The sequence below is a fragment of the Podarcis muralis genome, chromosome 12, assembly GCF_964188315.1.
Source record: "Podarcis muralis chromosome 12, rPodMur119.hap1.1, whole genome shotgun sequence".
NCBI classification, from domain to species: domain Eukaryota; kingdom Metazoa; phylum Chordata; class Lepidosauria; order Squamata; family Lacertidae; genus Podarcis; species Podarcis muralis.
Window position 1 is genome coordinate 24281902 of NC_135666.1, and position 25924 is coordinate 24307825.

The 25924-nt window shown below is 42.9% G+C and overlaps 1 protein-coding gene across 2 annotated transcripts in view; it reads right to left on the reverse strand.

Moving 5' to 3' along the window:
- PLXDC2 (plexin domain containing 2) overlaps nucleotides 1–25924 on the reverse strand; it is a 230827-nt gene that overhangs the window by 115613 nt on the left and 89290 nt on the right. For both annotated transcript variants that reach the window (XM_028751376.2, XM_028751377.2), the window contains one exon: nucleotides 16061–16272. In XM_028751376.2, the coding sequence (XP_028607209.2) occupies nucleotides 16061–16272 (212 nt within the window). The remainder of the gene's footprint in view (nucleotides 1–16060; nucleotides 16273–25924) is intronic.

Genomic DNA, 25924 nt, shown 5'->3' on the forward strand with positions numbered 1-25924 from the left:
GATGCTGGCACCATAGAACCCCTTGAATTTAGGGGTCTGGTGTAAGCTCGCAGTTGCAACTCCTGCAACACATTCAACATGCAGCTTTCATTAATCCTGCCAACATCTGCAGACCCAAAGCTGCAGAAAGTCTGATATAGACTAGGAATAGCCAATGTGGCGCTCTCCAGTTAGAGCATTTTTAGCTCCCCTGTTATTGCAGGTGTGAGGAATGTTTGCTGAACTACAATTCCCATCATCCCTGGCCCATTGTTCATGGTTGCTAGGGCAGATGGGAGTTTTCATTCAGCAACATCTGGATGACCAAAGGATTACAGAAAGGACCTGCCTGTTATCCTTTAATGTCGGGTTTTTAATTATAATCAGTCCAAACATTTTTTTTGTATACAGGATAGCAAACGAGGTGTTCAGTTCCCATCAGCCCTGATCATTGGCTATGCTGGCTGGGCTCAACAGGAATCAGGAGTCCAACAACATCTGCGCAGTACCTCATTGGCCAACCTTACTATAAATATAATAATAATCTTCAAATTTATTACCCAGCCTTCACCAGCAAGTCCTAAGAATGTAAAATTCAGAATTAAAAACAGTTAAAACAAATTACAGTCACAGGAACAGGCAGCTACAACACCTATGCTACACAATGGTAGACCTAACAACTATGCTGTCTTTGACCTAGTGCATATTCTCATGCAAAGTTGCCTGACATCCTGAATCAGACCATAGGCTACTCTGCCTGGCAGTGGTCCTTCATGGTCTTGGCAGAGGTCTTTCCCTCCCTATCACTCCTTTTGCTTAGATACGTCCCATCCCACACCAGCTTTCTTTTAACCTTACCATGGAGAAGTTTTTGCTGGAATTTCCCTGGTGGATGAAAAGCTTCAATAATTGGGAGGGAAGTCTCTCTCACACACAAATGAACTATATGCTATTCATGTAATACCAAACCAGAACCCTAGGAAGCATCCTCATCACAAGACAGCTAAATCGCCAGCAGTTACAAGGGAAAGAGGCAAACAGCTTGGGGGAGATCACTAAGCATCTGTTCTGCATCAGGGGTAAAATCTATAAACAACTCTGACAGCTTTATGATGTCCAGAGCTCCTTATCTGACATTCACTGGTGGATACGCCAGTTTAATAGGGATTTTTCTCCATATGAAGAATTGCCATCTTAGAATATAGGTTATATTTTGCGCAAAAATAAAAATAACAGAAACTCATTTTATCTGGATTTGATTTATAATCCTTCTGGATCTCATTAGCAACTCTCCTAAAGTAGTAGCAAACTCAAAGTACATGGAGCCCTCTTCGTGTTTACATTCCACAACAGAGTTGAGCTAAAACCCTTAAGCAATCTGTGCTGCCATACATTCCCTGCAGAGTCCAATGTTGTGCAGTGGACCAAGCGCAGGAGCCTTAGGGTATGTTCACATTACCACCTAACTCCATATCCAGCATACAGTCGTACCTTGGTTTTGGAACAGAATGTGTTCCAGGAGTCCATTCAACTCCCAGAACCGTTCGAAAACCAAAGCATGGCTTCAGATTGGCTGCAGGAGCATCCTGCAGCCAATTGGAAGCCACGCCGGACGTCCGGCTTCCGAAAATTGTTTGAAAACCGGAACACTCATTTCCGGGTTTCGATTGTTCTGGAGCCGATTCGTTCAGGAGCAAAAGTGCTTCCAAGGTACGACTATACTCCCATGGCCAGTTTTTGAAGCCATATTCACACAACATTAGCCACAATCCATCTCTCTCTTGTAGTTATTTGACAAAAGTTAGTTCGATGAGATGTTTCACAAGCCAGCTTCAGTTTGATTAGAAAACAGTGTTCACTTTGTACTTCAGAATGGTGTGCTCATTTGAGACTGATGACGCACATGGGCAGAGAAGCGCACATGCGCAAAGTAATGCCTTAATGAAAAGGTGTTCCAGGGTCAGGGTTGCCGTGGCAACAAAACAGGTCATGCAGATTATCTCTGCTCCGTCTCTGATGTGAACAACCCCACGTAAATGTGGCTTGAAACACAGTGGGTGGGGTGGGGGGGGGTGCCTTTGCTGCTTTTTAAAGCAGCTAATGTGAACATAGTGCTGCTGCAATGGACAGCTTTGCCCATTGTTTACTGCTAAGATCTGGCCTCCCTCTCTGACCCCCCCAGCCATCAACCTTTGCTTCACCAGTGCTACTGAGGGGAAACCTCTGTACATTACAGAAGCAAAAGGTGTGGCAAAGTGGGGTTGTTCTGTGTCTATTTAAAGAAATGTGAGGTTTATGGATGAAATGGTACTCATCAAAATAGAATGGAAATGGTTATAAATTGTTGAGACAGGCAAACACAGGAACAAAAGAAGACCATTAGTACTGTCCACTCCAGGGGTGGGGAGTCTCTGAGTCTTTAGTCTAATTAGGCCTGCCAGGCCTTAATAGTGCTCAAGAAGGTTCACTGGTTCATAGTTGGGTTTCCGGGAACAACACAAAGTACAATTTTAGATCTTTAAAGCCTGGTCTCTTTTTGTCCTAGCTCTGTTTGTTAACTGAGCAATATCATCTGCAGTAAAGGCTTTAGAGAAGTACTAGGAAATGGAATATACCTAGGATGCTCAAGACTTTAGTATGTACATCAGGCTACCTGGAAGCACCATATTGAAGAACTGGCACAATATTCTAAGAGTGAATCTCAGCTTGAAATATCTTACTCTTTTATTAGGCATTCTTCCACCTATGAAGACCACATTTTTTCCTTCTTATATCCTAATAAAGGGTTGGTTATACCCTCCCCGCAAATAATAATACCTAGTCTTAGCAATGTTAATTACAGGAAATATCTTTTCCAAGCAGGAAGCGGCATTTTTGTATTAAAAATGTTTGCAATTGACTACAATGAAAAATGTTTGCTGTCAAACTGCACCAGCAAGAGAGTAGAATAAATAAATTCTTTGAAATGAAAAACTAAGCAATCTGGCTTCAATGCCCAGTTTGTTATCGACTCATGTCAGCTACCACATTCACCAAAAAGAATTAGAAATGAAGCTTCTTATATCTTTGCACAATTTTGGTGTGTGTGCGTGCGCGCGCACACACACACACACACACACACACACCCTGCAACCTGCAGCTGGAAGGATGGAAGAAAAAGACTTCACTGTATTCTTAGAGCACATTCTCACTAGGTGCTTAGTTATTAACTTTTATTCATTTTTTTGAGCTGCCCGAGAGCTCAGCTAAGTTTAGCTCATGCACCACAGTTTTGCTGCCCTTGCTATTTTAAATAAGTTTCCAGCAGGAGAGTTGAAGAGCAAAGAACTGCGCAACTGAGTGAAATTGTTGACCTCTTTCTGGAAAGAATACAGCACTTACCTACATTACAGTATGCAAAGCTGACGAGCCACACAAACAAAAGAACTGGGAGAAGCATTTGCTGGCTTTCAGAGAGGAAATACTGCATTAGCACTTGCTAATAAGCATGCAAGCCTGATGTGTTACCAGCTTTTCAATGGGACTAAAGCTTGGCTAACAAATCTAGGTGACTGAAACAAGTAGGGGAAAATTGTTTGTTTTTTTAATTTATTTAATCAATTTTTCGATACAAACATCAACCACAAAATACACATACAACAAAACCCGTAATAACATAATTTGACAATTCAGATTTGGATACACTGATATACCTATGACTACATGTTTTTTAAAAATATTTCCCCACCTCTCTCTCCTCCCCACCACTATCCGCCTTATCGCTTAAATATTAGTTCCAGGTTTCTTCATATTTATCCATTCTTATTTTGCGTCGACATGCAATTCGTTCGTATATAGCTAATCTGTCCATATTATCAATCCATGTGCTCAATGGAATCTTTTTGCGGCTCCTCCAATTCATCAAAACAAGTTTTTTTGCTTCTAATATAGCACACTACATCCATTTTTTTGACCCCTTGAAATCTCCCACGTTTCCGGAATATAATTTGGAATTAAATTCAGTTCCCCTAAATAACAATTTCTTTTTATTACTCTTGCTATAAATATCCTCACCTCGCACCAAAATGATCTTATCATCGGACAGTTAATCAACATATGTATTAAGTTCGCATTTTTACTTCCACATCTCCAGCAATTGTCTGCACTTGTTATTTTCTTCTGGTATCGTTTTCCTGGAGTCCAGTGGACTCTGAATATTATTTTCTGTTGAAGAAGTCTGTCTTAGATCCATAGAGGCTATTTCTGTTGATTTTATACTTGACTCCCATAAATCATTTGTTATCTGTTCCGAGCAGGGGGAAATTGTAGGCCCATGTGTGCCCACAGTGGAGGGTGTATTCTGTTTCATTCTGACGCGGAATGCTTTTGTCCCTGTCAACGTAGTGTTAGGGGGTTTTGACCAGAGGTTCAGACTGTGGCTCAATGCACCAACAAATCCGCTCTTGAAAGATTGCAAGGAAGAGCACAGTTGTGATCTGAACACATGGCAAAAGCCACACACAGTTACTTCATCACGGACAGAATTCAGGGTAACCTGAGCCTAAATCTAAGTCAGGCAATTAAACTGGCCCTAACCTAGCCTTAAAAAAGGCAATGTGAAATGGAGGTGGTCCCTGAAGAATGGCAAGCAGTGTTTCAACTCTGTCCTTTTTTTGTATAAGTAAATACTAATCCAGTGCGCAAGCCTCGTGTTCTGAGACTCTGCATTGCTGAACTTGATATCCTGCAGACTGGACATAAAAGCATAGGCAGTAATTAAAGTGCCCCATGACACTTCTTAAGAGAAAAGCGGCACTAATCCTGGCTTCCAAGCCTGAGACTAATTAAGATAAATAACAGGCTTCTTTCTACATTAACACAAAAAAGAAGCTTCTGATAAATGAGATTTGGTTCTTAACCTAATACCACACAAATAAAGGCCATTTCCCTGCTGCATTCCAGGCAGAATTTAATGTCTTGGGAAATCCACAGAGAAGTTCAAAAAATTAACTTGGGCATACAACAATTAATACACAAAAAAACTATTTTAACACAGGTGTGGGTAATAGGGTGCAGATCCTCAGCTCCCTCACCTCTCGCTGACCACTTTGGCAGGTGGGCAAGGCAGCTCACCTGCCCATCACCTGACTTTCCTGTGATACCTGATGACCCAACTTCAAAGGGAAAGGATCAGGAGAGCACACTTGTTTCTTTCTTTTCTTCATCTGCAGCCCAGCTTGAATTCAAACCAGCTTGCAAAAAAAGATCCCTGGCAAAAAGGGGCTTGCAATCAGTGCCAATCAGCTGATCAGTGCTTACTGAGGACTTTGTTTTTGACAGTGCTTGGCTGCAGTCCAGAGTTTCCCAAGCGCAACTGGTCCCAATGAGGTTTGCAGTCAACGCTGATCAGTTGGTCAGCACTGACTGCAAAAGCTGCTTTCAGCGGAAGCAGCTCCACTCGGGTGCTCCAACTGGAAGCACACTTTCAGGCGCTCAAATATTCCTTTGCAGCCACTTTTTACACACACACACACACACACACACACACACTACCATAATTCTCATATATTGTATCTTTAGCAGTTGCAAACAACAAAGCAATCCAAGTAAATATATAAAATATTATTTAGCGATGCACATTCAGCAGCAATGTTATATAGGGGGCACAAGTAACAGCCATTGATTTATCTGCCCCACAGCTGATATCATATATAATGGCAGGCGTGGTGGGCAAGTGGAGGTGAGTCCAGGAAAAACTGCTTTGCAGGTTAAATAAGGATCCCTGCCAGATCCAGTTTGCCCTGCAGGCTGGAGATTCTGCATGCCAAATTTAATACACAAAGGTTTTTCTTTTAATAACCATTGCATAAAGTGTCGTGGGTGGAATCTGTAGTCTCTGCTTTCCCCTCTTGCAGCTACATCTCTGGCAAGTTATGAGAAAAAGCAAAGTGTCTCCTAGTGGATTTAAGGAACAAGCAGTCAGATCTCGCACGTGACCTTGGATAAATGGCAGTCTGTCAGTAATCTCTGAAGCAGAGTGAGAAGCAGAAGAGAAATCCTGATTATTAGTAGCAACAGTCCTTCTCATTGATCAAGGCTTTACTCAAGGCCAGCACAGGGAACCCTGCCTTCACAACTACCCCCCTGTGCCAAATTCCTTGAACGTGTATCAGAGGCTTATCAGGACTTGCAGTGGAAACACTGAATCATTCACTTCTTGGAATGCATTTGTCTGACAGAAAGTTGATAAAAGCTAGGGCTCCCATTAGATAAAGCGCTAGCTTATTGTCTTTGGAGACAAGTTTAATCAAAGTTTTAATCAGCCAGCAGTGGCCCAAATGGTAGTTGCTTAGCACTGGAAACAAGCTTTTTACACTCAGTGACTGGGTAATTACAGTAAGACAGAAACTAATCCAACATCACAGGCCCATGACCGTGACCAGTTTATGGATACATGGATGCCATTTCAAATATATTGTGAGTTTGGGGGATTCCATTGTTGAAGTAGCCAGGCCAGCTTTTTGGTAATGGCCCTAAGTATGGATCTTAAAGGAAGTTGCTTTGTGCCAGAGTGCAAATGGGTGGACTCCCTCCTCCCTCACCTCGCTGGTAGTTGAAAGGACAATAGCAAGAGCTGAGGTGTGTTAGAGAACTGGCCTAGGATCAGGCAGAAGTCAGAGAGTGAGAGCCATGCTTGACTTCTGCTGGAATCCCAGGCTGTGCGAATGGGAGAAGCAATACCTTCTGGGGTGTTGATGTTGTGAGCCCCTTCATAGTAGACTCAAATGGTATATTTGTGTAAATAAACCATCTGTCATAAAGACACCACAGTCTCCGCTGTCTCTCATACCAAGGAAACTGAATCCTGGGCAAGCTCCTAAACCCCCTGGAATCTCACTTAGAAACTGGGGTGACGTGCAACAAGGTTTAAACAACAGGTTGTCTATTTTTCAACCCCCTAGGGGTACAAATATCTTTTTGGAATGATTGCAAGCTCCCCAACTGCCTGTGCTCCCTGATCTGAAAATGCTCCAAGGGAGAAGTTATCCCAGGCCAGCTTCCTTTGAGCTTTTTTAATTGAAGCACAGGAAAGCAGGCAGCCTGGCTACTGAGTGCTTGAGATCACTGTGGTCACTGATTTTGTTTTTAAGGTAAAATCTTCCTTTTATCTTAAATCTTTCTGTGTTGACTTCTTCAAAAGTAAAAAAGAATTCACTTAAGCAGCAAGAACAATGGGCAGCTCTCAGACACACTGTAGGCAGCCTCCTCACCTTCCCATGCTTACAGGAAAGCTGAGCTGAAGCCAGCATGAGCTTTTCAGGAAATGCAAGTACACAGAAAGACTGCAAAGTGCAGACCACCAGGGAGATGGTTTTGCAGGATGAAAGGAAGTATGATACTCACAAATACCCCTTGGCCACACTGAAAGGAAACTAAGTGTGACAAAAGCAAGGCACCCCATCTCTGAGAATTTCAATGAATCTTTTTCTCCCCTTTGAATTAATTTTTGAATGCAATTTCTTTTCTCATAAATGGATGGTGAATGTGTTTTTTATTTTTAAAAAAAAACTAAGAAGAAATTTTTAGCATTGCACTCATGAGAATTCCTACCACTTCTGCCCCTACATCTTCCTCAAGATACTTAGGAAGGGGGAGAGGAGGAGGAGGAAGGCGACAGTCATGATGGATGGTTTGCAGAACTATTTCCAGTCTTCAGATTGAACATTTTAAAAGCCCCAACCATTTTTGGGTTGAGCAGGAGAGCAGTCAACCAACCTCTACCAACTGTTCATAACCTCTCAGGTTATGATGAGGAGAAGTCAAAGAATGAGGACATTTACCAAAAAAATGTCAAATTTAGTCCATTAGGCTTGGGAAATGACCAAACCACATCCCTGTTCTTATATTTACCATGGCATGGGTGTAAATGTCAAATATATGTCTTGTGACTCAATCCCTTCTGACATTTAGTGGTACATTTCAAGAATCACTAAGAGCCTTCAATAAATGGCAGGCTTTAGTTTTGTTGCCATTATTTACCAATAGTTATTCACATTTCACATTTACTGGGGCAGGCAGGGCAGGATACAAATGTAGTAAATAACATAGGCAGTAAAAATGTGAAGTGTGAAAAAGTCTTAACAGCACCAGTTTTGTGACACAGCTGTGTCTGGGACTCTGCTTATAAATACAAGGTACTTGTCCATGACCCTTTCAAAATAAGTTCATGTATTGTGCAGGGATAGAAGTGCAGTATGTCAGATTTGAAAAGGTCCCAAAAAATGGAGTTTACATTCCCTTCCGATCATACAGCACATGAAATGCATTAGCTGACAAGAGGTGCTTCTCAAACTGTTCACAACATTTAGCTAATTCTGTTTAGCCACGACAAGCACATATTTCAGACTCCATTTTCTCCATTTTCGCCCCCTTAAACTGGGCTTTCAGCCATGTCTCTGTTTATTATCTTCCTTAAAGAGTCCACATAATTCACTGATAGCAGCATCAAACCTAACACAGCAGTCTCCGGAGGTTATGATGCTTGTTATTTACCTGGCAAACTAGTTGTAGAAATATTCATCCAACTTAGAAAAACATATTTATCTTAGGAAACTCAAGCCATGCTGACCCATTTTTTGAGTTAGCGATCAACGTGGACACATCTTGCTGAAGTCATTGCAAAAACATGATTTAGACAGATCCATAGCTGTCAACTTTTCCCTTTTCTTGTGAGAAATCCTATTCGGAATAAGGGAATTTCCCTTTGAAAAAGGGAAACCTTGACAGCTATGGACAGATCCGGTTTCTGTCCAGGCTTCCTGATTCTAAAGACTCTGATAGCCTCTGAGTGCCCCGTGAAGCCATTTCATGCTCTTCAATGTCTGCATGGCAGCCATTTTATGACTGGCACCTACAGAACTCTCTCAAAATACCAAATGTGCTCACTGGCTCAGAAAGTTTGGCACCCCTTGCCTACCAGTTTGGACCACACCCTTCTCTCAGCCCCTGAAACCAAGAGAAGATCCCTAGTGAGGCCTGAAAAAGGTACAAAGAAGGGTCATCCCGGCCCATGATATGCAATTGCGTGTCAGCAAGATACCTCATATGAGCAGGCTGAAGATCTGTTGCAGAAAAATAAATATTTTAAACTGGAGGTACAAACTGCTACCTTTGCAATTCCTTTTATCAGTGGGATCTATTTAAACTTTGAATCTCTCAGAACTTTCCTTAACCTTCAAGCTAGAACCTGAAGGATTAATTTCTGCCCAGATAACCACTTCTGATTTTCCCTTATAATCCGCCCCACCCCCCTAAATAGCTGTGTGGTGCTGCAATGTGCCATGAAAGCAACAAGGCTGCTTGGTGTGAGCGAGTCAGAAGGGAAACCCACCTCCGTCATTTCACCTATAAGCTAAGTTTCGGCACTCTAACAAGCGATTCTACTGTTGCCAAGAGGAGTTGCTTCATTCTAATTCTGGCTGCAACAGGGGAAGAGCATTGACACCTATTTAGGAAGGGGGAGGAATTAAAGAAAACAACAGAGACTGGAATTCTATAAAGGGGTTCTTGTCACTTTATCATGGGGGCAGGTTTTTCCATCAAGGGCTGCATTCACTTGAAGGCAACGTTGAGGGGGGAGCAGGGACATGCCAGTAGTGTGCAGACACACACACACACACACACACACACCGGTTCATACATCCATCCGCCCTAAGCATCAGAAGTGAACAGGGGCAGTAGCACAGGTGGGTGTCCTGAAGAAGTGAGGAAGGATGCGGTTGAATAAATGGATGGACATGTGGCAAAAGGGAAACATGCATAGTTGGGGGAAGCAGCAGGCCACCAGCCACCTGGACAGTCAGGGCAATGAGCTGGATGAAAAGACTTTATGTCTGGCTCAGAGTCTGTCCTGGTTCCTCCTGAGCCTTCAGATTCAGAGCAGGAGTGCAAACCCTCCAAGCGCCCCTATTTTCCAGGGACAGTCCCAGATTTACAGAAACCATCCCGGTTTCTGATTTGATTCCGGAATGTCCCACTTTTCCTTAGGACGTCCCTATTCTCATTGGAGAAATGTTGGAGGGGACGCCTCTATTTTCATCGGAGAAGTGTTGGAGTAAAGGAAAGTTTTCCTTCTGCCCATACCTGCTGCTGTGGCAATGTTTGTAATATTCAATAAAAGAGGCTCCCAGGGTCCGCCCTGACCAGACGCCTCATGTTGCACCTGCCTCTCTCGTCTCCTGTGATTTTTCATTCCTACATTGGAGGGTCTGGGAGCAGGGAGCACCAGAGAAGAACTTGGAAAAGGAGGAGGATGTGCAGCAGAGTCTGCTTGATGAAGCCCCCTGCCCCAGATGTGCCCAGACAGGAGACTCAGGCAGCAGCAGAGCTAGTCGCTCAGGTATCTGGAGCGGCACACATGCCGTGCACCCGGGGGGCGGAGCGAGCCACCCAGGGGGCGATCAGTGCAGCAATTGGTGCCCATTGAGGCAATTGGCACCCAGCAGGGCAGTGCGGCGATCCACTCAGGGGATTTTCTCACACATACCCCCAGGGATGACACCTGGGGCAGACTGCCCCCCGCCCCCTTCCTGCGCCCCTGGACCCAGGGACTGGGCCTTCCCAGCCTGTGGAGGACAAGAAAGGCTGAGAGGCCTAATCTGCTGGGACAGAGCAGAAGAGTTCTGAGGAAGAAGAATGCCCAGCCATCTCTCCCAGGGAGAGGCAACATATCAAGAAAATAGATTCGTTTCCCTCAGAGAAGACTCTGCCTCCAGGCCCAGAATGATTGCAGAAATGGAGTTTCTCAGGAGTAGCTGGGCTTTCATATCCATTGTACACTGCTGATAAGTTTTTCTGGGTGTTTTTTTTGTTCGTGTGTGTTTTTACAATCAACTGGTATATAAATATTTTAAATAAATATTAAAACACTGCTTGATGCAAGGCATCCAAGGAGGTGTTTGCCTTACTAAAATCATAGCAGGAAATCCAGAGTTGGAGCATCCTGAACAGATGCCCAGCTTCTGCCTGAAGGTCTCCAGCAAGTGAAATAAATGAGCACACGCACACCCCAAGATAGTTTGCATCACAGTCAAACTGCTCTTACTGTCAAGAGGTTTTCCCTAATGCCCAACTGAGTGCTGCTGAGCTTACTCCTTAAAATGATCAGTGCGTCTTACTGCACAAATACTCCTTAAGGTAAAGGTAAAGGTACCCCTGCCTGTACGGGCCAGTCTTGCCAGACTCTAGGGTTGTGCGCCGGGAGCCAGCGCTGTCCGCAGACACTTCCAGGTCACGTGGCCAGCGTGACAAGCTGCGTCTGGCGAGCCAGCGCAGCACACGGAACGCCGTTTACCTTCCCGCTAGTAAGCAGTCCCTATTTATCTACTTTCACCCGGAGGTGCTTTCGAACTGCTAGGTTGGCAGGCGCTGGGACCGAACGATGGGAGCGCACCCTGCCGCGGGGATTCGAACCGCTGACCATGCGATCGGCAAGTCCTAGGCGCTGAGGTTTTACCCACAGCGCCACCCGCGTCCCCTCAAATACTCCTTAGTTAATCTCAAAAATTCCTTCATGATCAGAATATTTGTGACCATTATTACAAGCTAGTTCCTGTTAGACCTTTTGCTATCTTAATCCACTGCAAAGTTCGCTATAAAGAAAATTAGACTAGCTAACCCAGACCTCCTACCTACCAAGCTTATTTGTCAATACTAACTTAACAAATGTAATTGGGAAGTAGGGGGGGAAGAGGCTTAGAAGAAAATAAGACAGTGATATATTAGTTCATCAACTGCCTAGGAACATATGACATCACGAGGTGAACAAAAAACCTGTTGGACGGTATATATAGATGTAAATGAATTACAATCCCATAAGAATTCTGGTTTCAGATCCAAATGCCAAGCTTCTTTTTTGATTTATGAATGGTAAAAAAAATTCACTTTCCCATTTTTCTTTATTAAAAGCACCCTAAAAGAAAAGGGAAGGTGAAGGATATAACAGAAATGCATGTGATTTACATTTGATTGTGATTAACATATTAAAAAATCAACACGCTTTGAAAAAGCTTCAACTCTTCTTTTAACTCTGCGTTAGGGAGACAAAAATTGTTCTCCTCCTTCTACACACACACACACACACACACACACACACACAAACCCCTTCTTGCTGCCTGAACACAGAGGATTTGATTATGCATAGAATAAATTGTATTCCCTGTTTAATGGCAAGGTAATTTTCTGGAATAAACTCTTGAAAAGCTTGAATGAAAACAATTTAATACAGCACCTGGGACTCTTCAGCATAACAGAATAGTTTCCTAAGAAGAATATGGCAAATTTGTTTTTCTGCAGTCCCTTAGGAACAACAGGAAAAACCTTTGCTTTCAATTACCAACTGGTCTCAGCATCCACGTAGAAATTTTATTCAAAGCAGCAACATACTATGCTCTGGAGTAGATTCCATTTCCATTACATTTTAATTATTGAACAGTAAGCTACCACAAGGAAAATGATATTGTCCACAGATAATTCCAACGCTTAATCTTGGTACTGGCGGAGGGAACAACCCCCACCCCCAAAATTCTGCAATATTTGAAAGTGCACAACTTACTTGCCTATGTAACTTAGTTGCATCCTCCCCACAACTTTCCTGTGTAAGTTCAACCCCAACCTTCCCATGCTCTGCAGAGGGCTTTAAGTCATGTCTACTTGCCTTAACAGATGTCCCAAGCAAGTGTGACTTGAAGCTGCCTGAAATGGCTTGTGTGTACGTACAGTGGTACCTTGGTTCTCAAATTTAATCCGTTCTGGGAGTCCGTTTGACTCTGAAATGGTTCGAAAACCAAGCCACGGCTTTCGATTGGCTGCAGGAGCTTCCTGCACTCACTCAGAAGCTGCAGAAGCCGCATTGGATGTTCGGCATCCCAAAAAAGTTCACACTGACTTCTGGGTTTGTGGTGTTCGGGAGTCGATTTGTTCGGGAGCCAAGCCGTTTGAGTTCCAAGGTACCACTGCATATTGGATGTGCAGCGAATGGGACCTCCCAGTGTTCAATGGAAGTGTGATTAACGGCTTCCACGTGCAAATAGCTGCACATGCGCAGAAGCCATTTCATGCAGCTGCACACTTGCAGAGGTTGGGGGAGAAGCCAGAAGAAATAATCCACGCATGAAACAGCTTCTGTTCATATGCCTTAAACTTTTTGTTTTGAAAATATTAATTCACTCCTGCCCTGCTCAGCACAGCACTGAGTCCGTATCCTCCATAATCACTCCTAAATGACACCCCTGTGTTGGCAAAGTCAGCTGTTTTATCTCTCTCTTTTTTTAAAAAAAAAAGAATCCTGTAACTGAGTCATTGTTGAGTGTGAATTGAACTGTGAAGGTAATCTGAGCTGTTTGCAGTTTTGAAGAGGGCTGGAAGGGGTGGAATTAGAAGCTGCTTTCATGTGCAATTAACTCAAAAGTTTTAAAGAAAGAAGATGCCCCCCACTGATTGCTGTCTGCTGCTTCCAGAGCTTAATTTCTAAACTGTAAAGTGACATGGCTTAATTGCCTCAAAGGTGTGATCTCTAACTCAATTGTGTTCCAGGTGGGAACGGATGGGAGGAAGTGTCTGCTTCAGAGACAGACACATACACTCTTGTTTTAATGTTTCTAGCCTGGCTGTCAACTTTGAGATTACACTTAACTAATAGGGATGGTTGATTAATCTGATATTTGAGAACTCCATTATGAACCAACGGATCCTCGCATCCCAGACTAAGGCTACCCTCTGGCTTCACACTTCCTGATATATATATGTATTTTAAAATGTGTGTTTTGAGAAAGAAAAATGGTTTCAGTTTGCTATTCACACAAGTGGTTAAAAAATAAATAAACCACAAATTACAGCAGAAATAGGACAGAAAAGAATTGAACAGTGAACGCCAGTGTCCATCCCTACTTACAAGAGAAATTACATTCCAAACTCCCCAACCACAAAATTTGCAGTTCCAGAGATGCTGTAATGGCAATCCATTCTAGGTAATTACCTGGTTCATATGACATGGTAAGTGTGGGACCAGTCTGGTCTGTGGCAGAGCATCTGCTTTGCATACAGAAGTTCCCAGGTTCAATCCAGGTAGGGCTGGGAGTCTGGGACAGGAAGTCCTTTTCCTGAAACCCTGAAGAGCTACTGCTGGTCAGTGCACAATACTGAGCTAAGTAGATCAAAGCCTTGACTCAGTATATGGCAACTTCCTGTGTGTTCGACTCCCAAGAGAAGAGCATGGAGCTGCTTTGCTCTTCCCCTGTCCCTTTCATCACTACGCTATGCATTGCTGAGCTAAGTTGGCTTAGTGTGACATCTAAGCAAGCGTAGTCAGATATATCAAGAGCGTTTATTGTGGTTGTTTTTCTATATACATCATGATAACTATAGCAGTGTTATGAGCACAGTTCAAGCAGCAAATCCCTTTTCAAGAAATGAAATCCCTGCCTTTGGAATTTATACCTAGAATGTAGGTCATTTAATTCTTGCAGCAATTATAACTCAGGGCAGTGGTCTGAACATAATGGTAAACCATGGCTTAGCATCACATCAATGAGCTGCAGCTAGCATCAGGCTTGTGCATTCCCCCATATCATCTATGCCTCCGGCATGCAGCAAAGAAAATGAGCAAACCCCTCTATTTCTTGTTTTAATCTAACCAGAGTTTCCCCACTACACCCAAAACTTGGAGGGGGGGGGGACTTTGGTTAGTTTAAGTTCTAGTTGGTGAACACTTCAGGATCTTACTAGAGATTGATCCTGTCTTGTTTAAATTATATAGAGTTTTTATCTAACTGGGATTCCCAGGGAAATCTGGTTAAGGACATAATATTCTGGTCTCCTCTCACATGTGCTAGTGGGAGAGAGAGAAGGAGGAGTATGCAGTCCCAGGGCTCCCTGCACTCTTCCACAGAAAGCTAAACAATGCTTTAGCATAACATCAGTATTGGCCTGGCATGAGAGCCCAGTGAGCTGGCCCTAATTTCTGGTAAACCATAGTGTGCCATTACATCCAGACAAACTATGGTTGCCTTCAAACCAAGCTGATTTAGAAACAAATGATAGATTTCACAAGCCATTATTTGCTCAGTTTGCATGTATAACCAAACGACAGTTCGCAATGAAATGGGCTGTCAGAGGGGGAATTGGAGCATGCAGAGGAAGGAGGGACGCCATTTTTTTAAAAAAACCTGTAACCTAAGGAAATGGGTGAGGAGATACTAACAATGTAAATCTAGCTACATTTTGGCGCTATATCAAAGTACATTGCATTATACTGGAGGAAAATGTCTGATTTTTTTTAAAATGGAATCTCACTTCGTAGGAATATCATTCAATATAAATAAGAGACTATAATCCAAAACATAAACAGCAAAATGTGAAAAAGAAGAGCAACTAAGATCAATGCCACTGTGTGGGGCTTTTGATGAGCATAAAGCATTGGGAGAAATGATGGTTATTCAGAAGAGGCACAAAGACACAGCTACCTCTACTGTGGTTATCCATTAAGGACCTCCTCGTATATCAAGAGTGGACTACTATGGTTGTTACAATAAGGATTTAGAATAGAAGCCACCCAGACATGGAGGCATTAGCAAGTTTCTTTATCGTGCAGCAAAGCCTTTAAGAAAAAAGCAATAGTGGGAAGGAAACTGGATCTAACACAAAAAGTTTTGGGCACAAAGCTTGTTAATGTGTGTATGTGTGTGTGTGTAGCATCGTTACACAGCAGGGAACCTTTTTCAGCCCAGGGCCACATCTCCTTCTGAGGGCCACATGCCAGTGTTGGGCAGAGCCAGAGGCAAAGGTGGACAGTGCAAATAATGTAAACATTACAACCTCTGACAGTAGGCCAGTTTCTACAAACTCACACACTCCTCTCTATGTGTTCAAGGGCGCATTCCACTCTGGTGAGAAGTGTGGCCTGGAGAGACACATTCAGCCCCTGAGCCTGAGGAGCCCCTGCTCCCTAGCCCCCAACAATCCCTATATGGTGAAAAGTTTTCATATCCCCTCCTCACCATGCAGGTATCTTAAGGCAACAGAACGAAGATCAATAGCTCCCTACCTCAATCTGGGTAGTGTTGTCGTGTGTGTCATCAAGCAGCAGATCTGTGAAGCCCCCAGGTTCTGAGGAGTCCTGCCCCACACTGGCTCTGTTTGTGTCAACTGACTTGAGGAACTCTGAATGCCGTTTCCATCTGTGGCTGTATCTGTAGGAATCCACGCGAATGTTCTCCTCCACTCGAGGAAAGCTTGGAACCATTTCATAAAATGCACCTATTGACAAAGAGATTTTTGTTGGGGGAAAGAGTTAAAGCGAGATAGAAAAAATAATAATACAGCAACATTCTTTTGATATGTATTATTTACAAGTGGATCTTGCAACAAAATGTTTTGGGGGTTTTTTGCATTTCTGAAAACTTTGGGGCCTCACTGAGACAACTGATACCTCACTCTTGTTCCATTTTATTAAAATATATATCAAATGCATTTTATTAACAACACTTTTCAGACAGAAACCTCAATGCTTCTTTATATGACAAGCTGCAGAAATATGGCATGTTAACTAGACAATCTTCTTACTATTGTATAGTTTGGGGAAAAACAGGAGAAAGTAAAGCAATACTTCTTTAGTTTTCAAGCAGTGAGAGATTTCTGATATGTCCAACTTTGCCTTCTTGCTTACAAACATGCACAGTATGTTTTATTTTGAAGTTACCTATCTATAGCTCTGAAAGCTATTCTGCTGCTACAGTTGACGTTAATCTGCTAGTACAAACCTTAATAAGAACTGTTCTTTGGGCCAATTCATAACTGAACACTGCCTTTCGGAGGTCAGTTTTCTGAATACATTCATTATAGGCAGCAGCAGTTTAATTAAAAAAAAATCAGTGATAACCTTGATCAGATGAGTGCATATGCCTTTCCAAATCTTTTTCCTAATAGCATGACTCTATGATAAATTCACATTAGGGGAGGAATGATTTGAAGGTATGGGCATTAAAAAAAAAAAAGATTTTTACTTATAATAGCTAAAATGTCTTTAGATGCATATAAACACAACACTTATTTAGTTCATGATGCTGGTGGCATTTTAGAATCATGCATTAAAATTTTCAAGATTCTTGAACAGGGATCACCAGATAAGATACTTTCTAAGTTTTCTTCTAGCTCCTTGAAAACCTTTTCATAGTCTATGTGGAACTGTGCCCACGCTGTTTCTGGTCTCAAGTTCACCTTCAACCACTTACACATTTTTAAACGCCCCCATCATTCCCTGTGTTTTCTGCTAATGTAGCCCAGATGGTACCATCAATTTGCACAACCAGCAGACTTGGTGGTGGGCAGGGTGCAGTGGGGGGGGGGGGAATGGCAAAGCTTGAAACATTTTTAAAAAATTTAAGTGCAGCTTAGCCTGGGAATTCTATGAGCATCCACATCTCTCTGGTCCTGCAGCAAAAACTGCACCTTAAAACTTTACTGAACAGGTAGCTGGTTTGGAATTATCACCATCAATTTATTTATTGCCTTTTACACAATCATCTCAAGGCGATGTACAGTAAAAACAGGAAATAGTAGTTAAAAAAACCCCAGCAGATGGATAGATATGGGGAAGTTTTTTATGTTTGATGTTTTTATGTGCTTAATGTTTTTGATTTGTTGGAAGCTGCCCAGAGTGTCTGGGGCAATCCAGTTAGATGGACGGCATATAAATAATAATGATCATGATAATGATAATATACAGTTATACCTCTTCTTGAGAACGCTTCATGTTGCGCTTTTTCGGGTTAAGAACCCGGCCAACCTGGAAGTGTTTACTTCTGGGTTTTGCCACGCACGCACACACACACACAGAGAAACATTCTGCGTGGTTCACACATGCGCAGAAGCGTTCTGCACGGTTTGCGCATGGGCAGAAGCACTCTATCGTGCTTTGCACATTCACAGAAGCACCACTCTGGTTATGGACTTTTTGGGGTGCGAATGGCACCCCGGAACGGATCGTGTCCGCAACCAGAGGTACCACTGTATATCTAAAACAAAACAAAAACAGGACAAAATAGATACTTGTCACTGAGGGACTTGCAAAATGAATGTGCAAGGCAATGCACAGTTCAGCCAAGGGCCCATGTGAATCACAATGATGATTTCTATCTGCACTGGCCCCCTTAGAATGAGGTTTGTGGCTTAACATGGAGAAAGCAATGTGCAGTGGTACCTCGGGTTACAAACACTTCGGGTTACAGACTCCAAGAACTTTACCTCAGGGTGAGAACAGAAATCGTGTGGCGATGGCGCAACAGAAGCGAGAGGCCCCATTAGCTAAAGTGGTACCTCAGGTTAAGAACGGTTTCAGGTTAAGAACGGACCTCTGGAACGAATTAAGTACCTAACCTGAGGTACCACTGTACAGATAAGCCTGCTGCACATAATAATATTCAAGTTGGATGCATAGTGATTTGGATCTACCCTGTAGAAACAACTGTATCTGCTTTTGTTTGCAGGCGTCCCAAACAATAATGGCAGTTTGTGGGAAAATGGATACAGCCATGTAAATAAAGGAAAATATTTTGCACATCCTAGCTTCCCCCTGCTACAGTATTAACTTTCTCTGTTTCTTCAGAGCAATAGCTGAATGCAGCTAATGACCTCTGCGGATAGAAAGACATTAGACTCACAGGAAATTTTATAAGGGACTTGGACTGTTATCACCGAAGATCTCAGAGTTTGCACTCAATTAGCACTGCAATGTCATTCAATTCAGCTGGAAAACAGCCAGATATTGTAAGGGCATCTGACAAATAGTTCCATCATAAGAGAAGGTAGGACTGATTAGCAGCAGCTTGCTTTGCAATTTATGTGGACAGAGGCAGTGCTGCAATAACACTCCGTATTTCGTGATTGAGAAGCACAGTGCCCGATGCACAAGGCTTTTGTTGTTTATAATCCCTTCACTCACTGCCACACAAGACGAAACCTTGCATGAAGCTCTCCCCCAGCAAAGATCTCACAGCACTGTTTTGGAAGGAGCGAGATTAGCAGCAAGGGGGTTTATAATGAACACATAATTAAGCCTGCGTTTTGCTCTAATGATTTTAGCAGTTGTCCTTGAGGTTTGCATAAAATTAGACGCTAAAGTGATTAGGCTGGCAATTTTATTCCCCGCTTATGTTGAATTTAAATTTAAGATCGGAGCCCTACCTCGGAGGAAAGCGGCATGAAGGGAAGGGGAACTGGCAGTCTTGACAAGCTCTTACTACGCTGAGATCAGTCAGAATTAATGAATGGTTTGTTGGCTGCATTCAGGGCCACTTGTGGCTGCTGTTGATCAATCCAGCCCTCTCCAGTCAGTGCAATCAATGAGAGAAGCACTACACCAGAAATGTGTGTGTCTTATAATTCACTCAACTCAGGCAGGTCTCAAAAGAATACTTGAGCAGAGAGGGTGGGAAGAAACCGCAATTAAAAAAAAGAAAAAAGAATAGCTACCAGCTAGGCCTTGTTCTGCTACAGAGGCATTTGTGCTAAGTTGCTTCCTGAGAAACCAAAAAACAAAATAGAAAACATGCTCAACTGTGAAAGTAGAAGAAAGAAGCAGATTCTATTTTAACCAATTAAGCTGAAAACAGATTCTTAATTTGTTTTTCAGGGCTATCCATCCCACAGCCTGCACCTAATACCGCATACAGCTTAAATTTGGAATCAAATAGAATTAAGCCCTTAAAACCATTTCAGGGGTCATGTGTGTGGAGAAAACAGGCTTTCTCATGCATACTCTTAACTGAATGTGCTCACTGTCTATGCAAATGGAGCTGCGCATGTTAGAAAAACCAGCAGTGGAACTTTTGAGGGGAATAGAGCTGGGGAAAAGCTGTACTGCATTCTCACTAGAAAGCATATTGTCTCAAGGGCTGCTTTCCTAGCATATCTCTCCGCATGGTCAGTCCCAGTAACTGTGAACAGCCAAATGTCTGTGGACTGATGTTTTCAATGGGAATTGAAATGGTTGCCTCAAGCAGTCTTGTGGTGGAAAGGAACTCCACGTAGGAAACACTGTGAAAACCATGTCTCAGAACCATATGCTAACAGCTTATTCCTTTTACAGATAGGTAACCGTGTTGGTCTGCCATAGTCAAAACAAAAAAAATTCCTTCCAGTAGCACCTTAAAGACCAACTAAGTTAGTTCTTGGTATGAGCTTTCGTGTGCATGCACACTTCTTCAGATACACAGATACAGCTTATTCCTTTGCACATCTACGCATTGAACCAATCACCACCTAACACAGTCTACAGTTTGCATGCTGCTACTATCAGAAGTACTTTCCTGGTCAGTAATGTCACATTCATGTACCCCCCTTTTCTTTTTTAAAAAACAAATCATTATTATTACTAAGTTTTTACATCAAGTTTAAGGCACATAAAAGTAAAATGAATAGAACAATAACAGTAACAAACAAAACAAGTGTGGGACAATAAAAATTTTAAATCAATGCCAAGCAGGTTCCGTATCTATGTCAAATGTAGTCCATAATATTCCACAAGCCACCTCTTTCAAGTGACATTTCCCCTAAATGAATATAGAAGCCAGGCACAGGGAGGAAAGTGTTCTATATCCAAATCTATAAAGTTGATTAATGCTGAGTTGGGCCATTGTTCCACCCAACCTATCTAGTCCAGCAGTCCATGCCCACAGTGGCCAACCACTTGCCTATGACAGGGGTAGCCAACATGGCGCCCTTCAGGTGTTGGGCTTCAACTCTCACCCTGCCTGTCCTTTGGCCATGCTGTCTGGGGCTGATGGGAACCGGAGTGCAACATGGGAAGCCCACAAGCAGGATTGTATGTTTCCCACTCATGCTCCCCAGGAGCTGGGATTCAAATCCACAATGTCTCTGATATGGCAGACATTATCTATTTATTTATACCCTGCCTTTCCCCCAACACTGGGACTCTATGCAGCTCACAGAAATAAAAAAAATAAAAATACAGATAAAGCACACATAGCTAAGAACATACGAAGGGTTATCGTTAAAAAGTAGTTAAGTTTTTGGGATTGAAACAATGCAAAGATGTATCCGCTAAAATGCAGATGATAATTAATTAATCCTAGACCCATAGAATTGTAGAGTTGGAGGGGTTATCTAGTCCAACCCCTGTGATGCAGGTGTGGGTCTCGAACCCAGAACCCTAAGAGTCTTGTGCTCTGAGCTATCCCACAGGTTAATAATAATGATTAATAGGTAGTACATAACCATCTCCTTTTTTAAAAAGCTCATCACTGCAACTTGTGGTGGCAAATCTCATCATTTACATCTGTATGTTGCATGAGGAAGGACTTCATTTTATCTGTCAGAATCTCTCACCAGGGTTCTTGTATTATGAGGGAGAAGCTTCTCCTTGTCTACTTTCTCCACACCTTCCATGATTATACACACCCATGCCACATCCCTCACATTACTTACTTGCCTTTTCCCTAAGCTCAGAAGTCCCAAGCTTTGTGACTCTCTGTTTTTAGGAGAGTCCAGCCTGGTACTACAACCTAGTCTGATTGATAATAGCTTTCCAGAGTCTCAGACTTTCCTGTCACCTCTGGCCTGAGCCTTTCTAGCCATTGGAGATTCTGGGGATTGAACGTCCTTTTGCATGCAAAACATTTGTTCTGCCACTGAACTCTGACCACAGAATTACAATGTGCAAGGAATAAATCACACGCTTATTGCAAGCTACAACATGCATGCAACTCCCATGGACTGTGCATGGTGCGCTGAGGGCCTGCATCAACTAGTGGCCACTAGGTGTCAGCAAACTTTTTCAGCAGGGGGCCGGTCCACTGTCCCTCAGACCTTGTCGGGGGCCGGACTATATTTTTTTTTGGGGGGGATGAACAAATTCCTACGCCCCACAAATAACCCAGAGATGCATTTTAAATAAAAGGGCACATTCTACTCATGTAAAAACACACTGATTCCCAGACCGTCCGCAGGCCAGATTTAGAAGGCGATTGGGGTGGATCGGGCCCCCGGGCCTTAGTTTGCCTACCCATGGGTTAGGAGGACAGCCTGAAGGAACGACTGGTGGATGTCACTGTGATATACTGAAAAAATAAAAACACAAATACAAGCATTTAGCTGTCAGAAGAAAAAATATCAGCAGACTGTTTGCTTAATTCCTAGAAGTGTAAACTGCCTATTTGCTCTTGGGCAGCTATTCTTGTTTTTAAATGGGCTGCCCTTTGCAACTAGTGCTTGGAGACACATTGGAAGAGTGTAATAAAACTGGTAATGTACAGAAACCTACCATATAGCTTCAAGGGATAGCACAGATTTTTAACTTTGCAAAGTGTTTTCTTAAACAAAAGAAAATGCTCATGGCAAAAAGAAATCCTGAATAAACTGGACAACTGGCAGGCCTTTTCCTTATGGGCTATTAAGCTCCTCTTGTGGAAAAAAATAAACAAAATAAGCTGTGCTTTAGAAAAGAGACAGACTCAAGGATACACAGGCAATGACAATAGATGCGTGATCACCGACACATGGGTCCTTTAGGATCTGAAAGGTCAAATGGGGGCAGAAGTGGGGGAGCGAAACAGAAGCAGGGCATCCACCAATGTATGCAGAGGCCGTGAAGGGAACCCATGTAAATAATTTTAATGGAATCTTAAGAGGTGGATCCAGACATAATGCCATTTCATGAACTAGCCCTGTGCTGGAGCACTGCCTCCTCCCCTTCGCTCCTCCCTTTTCACTCTCTAATAATAGCCACCCAGAGTGGCTGGGGAAACCCAGCCATATGGGCGGGGTATAAAGAATAAATTATTATGATTATATTATAACTTCCCCCCTCACTTCTGATCAAGGCTGCAATCTTAACCATAATCGCTCAGAATGAAGACCTATTTAATTTACTAGGGCTTACTCCTAGGCTGGGCTGGATGAATCCCAAGCCAGAATTAAGATCGCAGGAATAAATATCAACAACCTCAGATATGCAGATGACACAATCTTGATGGCAGAAAGTGAGGAGGAATTAAAGAACCTTTGAATGAGGGTGAAAGACAAGAGCGCAAAATATGGTCTGAAGCTCAACATCAAAAAAACGAAGATCATCGCCACTGGGCCCATCACCTCCTGGCAAATAGAAGGGGAAGAAATGGAGACAGTGAGAGATTTTACTTTCTTGGGTTCCATGATCACTGCAGATGGTGACAGCAGTCACGAAATTAAAAGACGCCTGCTCCTTGGGAGAAAGGCGATGGCAAACCTAGACAGCATCTTAAAAAGCAGAGACATCACCTTACCAACAAAGGTCTGTATAGTTAAAGCCATGGTCTTCCCAGTAGTGATGTATGGAAGTGAGAGTTGGACCATAAAGAAGGCTGATCGCCGAAGAATTGATGCTTTTGAATTATGGTGCTGGAGGAGACTCTTGAGAGTCCCATGGACTGCAAGAAGATCAAACCTATGCATTCTTAAGGAAATCAGCCCTGAGTGCTCACTGGAAGGACAGATCGTGAAGCTGAGGCTCCAATACTTTGGCCACCTCATGAGAAGAGAAGACTCCCTGGAAAAAACCCTGATGTTGGGACAGATGGAGGGCACAAGGAGAAGGGGACGACAGAGGACGAGATGGTGGACAGTGTTCTCGAAGCTACAAACATGAGCCTGACCAAACTGCGGGAGGCAGTGGAAGACAGGAGTGCCTGGCGTGCTCTGGTCCATGGGGTCACGAAGAGTTGGACACGACTAAACGACTAAACAACAACAAACAACAACACTCCAAGGTTAGGACTGCAGCTTTAGTGGCAAACCATATAAATCAGAATACAGCAAGCTATGGTTTGTGCAAACCATAGGTTGCAAGATCTGGATGTAACAGCAAATTATAGCTGGCAGCTAAAGCAGAAATGAGAGAGGAAAAGAAATCAGATGTGCAAAAGGAGGAATGGGTGTACAAGTTCAGGGATCCGTTCATATAGCAGCAAGCCAGTGTTTGCTGTTATGTCTGAAATGGCCCACAGGTGCACATTAACACACACACACGCAAATAATGTGTGTGTGTCTCTACAAACAAATTAAGCTAACATCTTATTAGTGATAATAATTCGCATATGTTTCCTAATTTTGAATTATTTATTATTCCACTTCTACTAATCACAGGTAGACTTCTTTCTTTAGAAATCCTCATTGCTACCCTTCTGAGATATCACAAGACACTGCCCAAAATCTTCCCATCTTATCTTAAAATACAGGGGAAGATCGTCATAATGCTTAATAATAATAATAATAATAATAATAATAATAATAATAATAATTTATTTATTTATTTATTTATTTATTTATTTATACCCCGCCCATCTGGCCGGGTTTCCCCAGCCATTCTGGGCAGCTCCCAACAGATTATTAAAAACATGATAAAACATCAAACATTAAAAACTTCCTTAAACAGGGCTGTCTTCAGATGTCTTCTAAAAGTCAGATAGTTGCTTATTTCCTTGACATCTGATGGGAGGGCCTTCCACTACTGAGAAGGCCCTCTGCCTGGTTACCTGTAACCTCAGTTCTTGCAGTGAGGGAACTGCCAGAAAGCCCACGGCACTGGACCTCAGTGTCTGGGATGAATGATGGGGGTGGAGACGCTCCTTCAGGTATACTGGGCTGAGGCCATTTAGGGCTTTAAAGGTCAGCCCCAACACTTTGAATTGTGCTGGGAAACATACTGGGAGCCAATGTAGGTTTTTCAGGACTGGTGTTATATGGTGTCGGCGGCGACTCCCAGTCACCAGTCTAGCTACTGCATTCTGGATTAGTTGTAGTTTCCAGTTCACCTTCAAAGGTAGTCCCATCTAGAGTACATTGCAGTAGTCCAAGTGGGAGATAACTAGAGCATGCACCACTCTGGCGAGACAGTCCGCGGGCAGATAGGGTCTCAGCCTGTGTACCAGATGGAGCTGGTAGACAGCTGCCCTGGACACAGAATTGACCTGCGCCTCCATGGACAGCTGTGAGTCCCAGGGTATGCATCTGGTCCTTCGAGGGCACAACTACCCCATTCAGGACCAGGGAGTCCTCCACACCCGCCTGCCCCCCTAAAACAGTACTTCTGTCTTGTCAGGATTCAGCCTTAATCTGTTAGCCGCCATCCATCCTCCAACCGCCTCCAGAAACTCACACAGGACTTAAGGGTCTACCCATTATCAAGTGGATGGAACAGGATATGTAGAGAGGGAGCCACAATGACTAGTGTCCCACATCAGTCTCCTTTGGGAAGGACTGTCAATCTGTATGACACACTTCTAGTCGCTCCTGAGCTTAATCCTATGAATGTTTACACAGAAGTTAAGTTCTACAGAGTCCAATGGAACTGCAAACTTTGTCAAGTACGAATCATTCACTCCTACTAATAATATGCCTACCAATAAAGCACTGGAACTCTATCCTATCGCTCAGTGTTTTCACATTGATCATGTGAGTCACAGCCTTTTAAAAAACATTGTTTCTAATAACCTTCTTTGCAACTGTTAAAACAAAATTGCTTCATCCACATTTATCACAGTGGCAGTTTACATTTTAGAAAATAAGAGATAACTAACAGCCAGCCAGCTGACTGCTCAAATAATATCAACTGACTGCTTCCCGAACCTTAGTTTTTAGAATCATTTACCATTTAAGAGAAAGTGGAACCATCTAATCCTCCATTTAAATGCAAATTCTCATTCTGCTCTTGAGGGGTTTCCAGAGAATGCTAACTCCACCTTATTTAAACACATTGGACATACACTTAGAGGGATTTTTTCCAGTCAATTACTGGATTATAAATACTTCCGCAAGATCAAGCACCAATGTTTAAGAGAGCCTCATCTATAATACAGGCGTGTTGGTTCTTCCCCTGCTTGGAAACCAGCCTACTCGAGGTTTCTCAAGGTTGTCA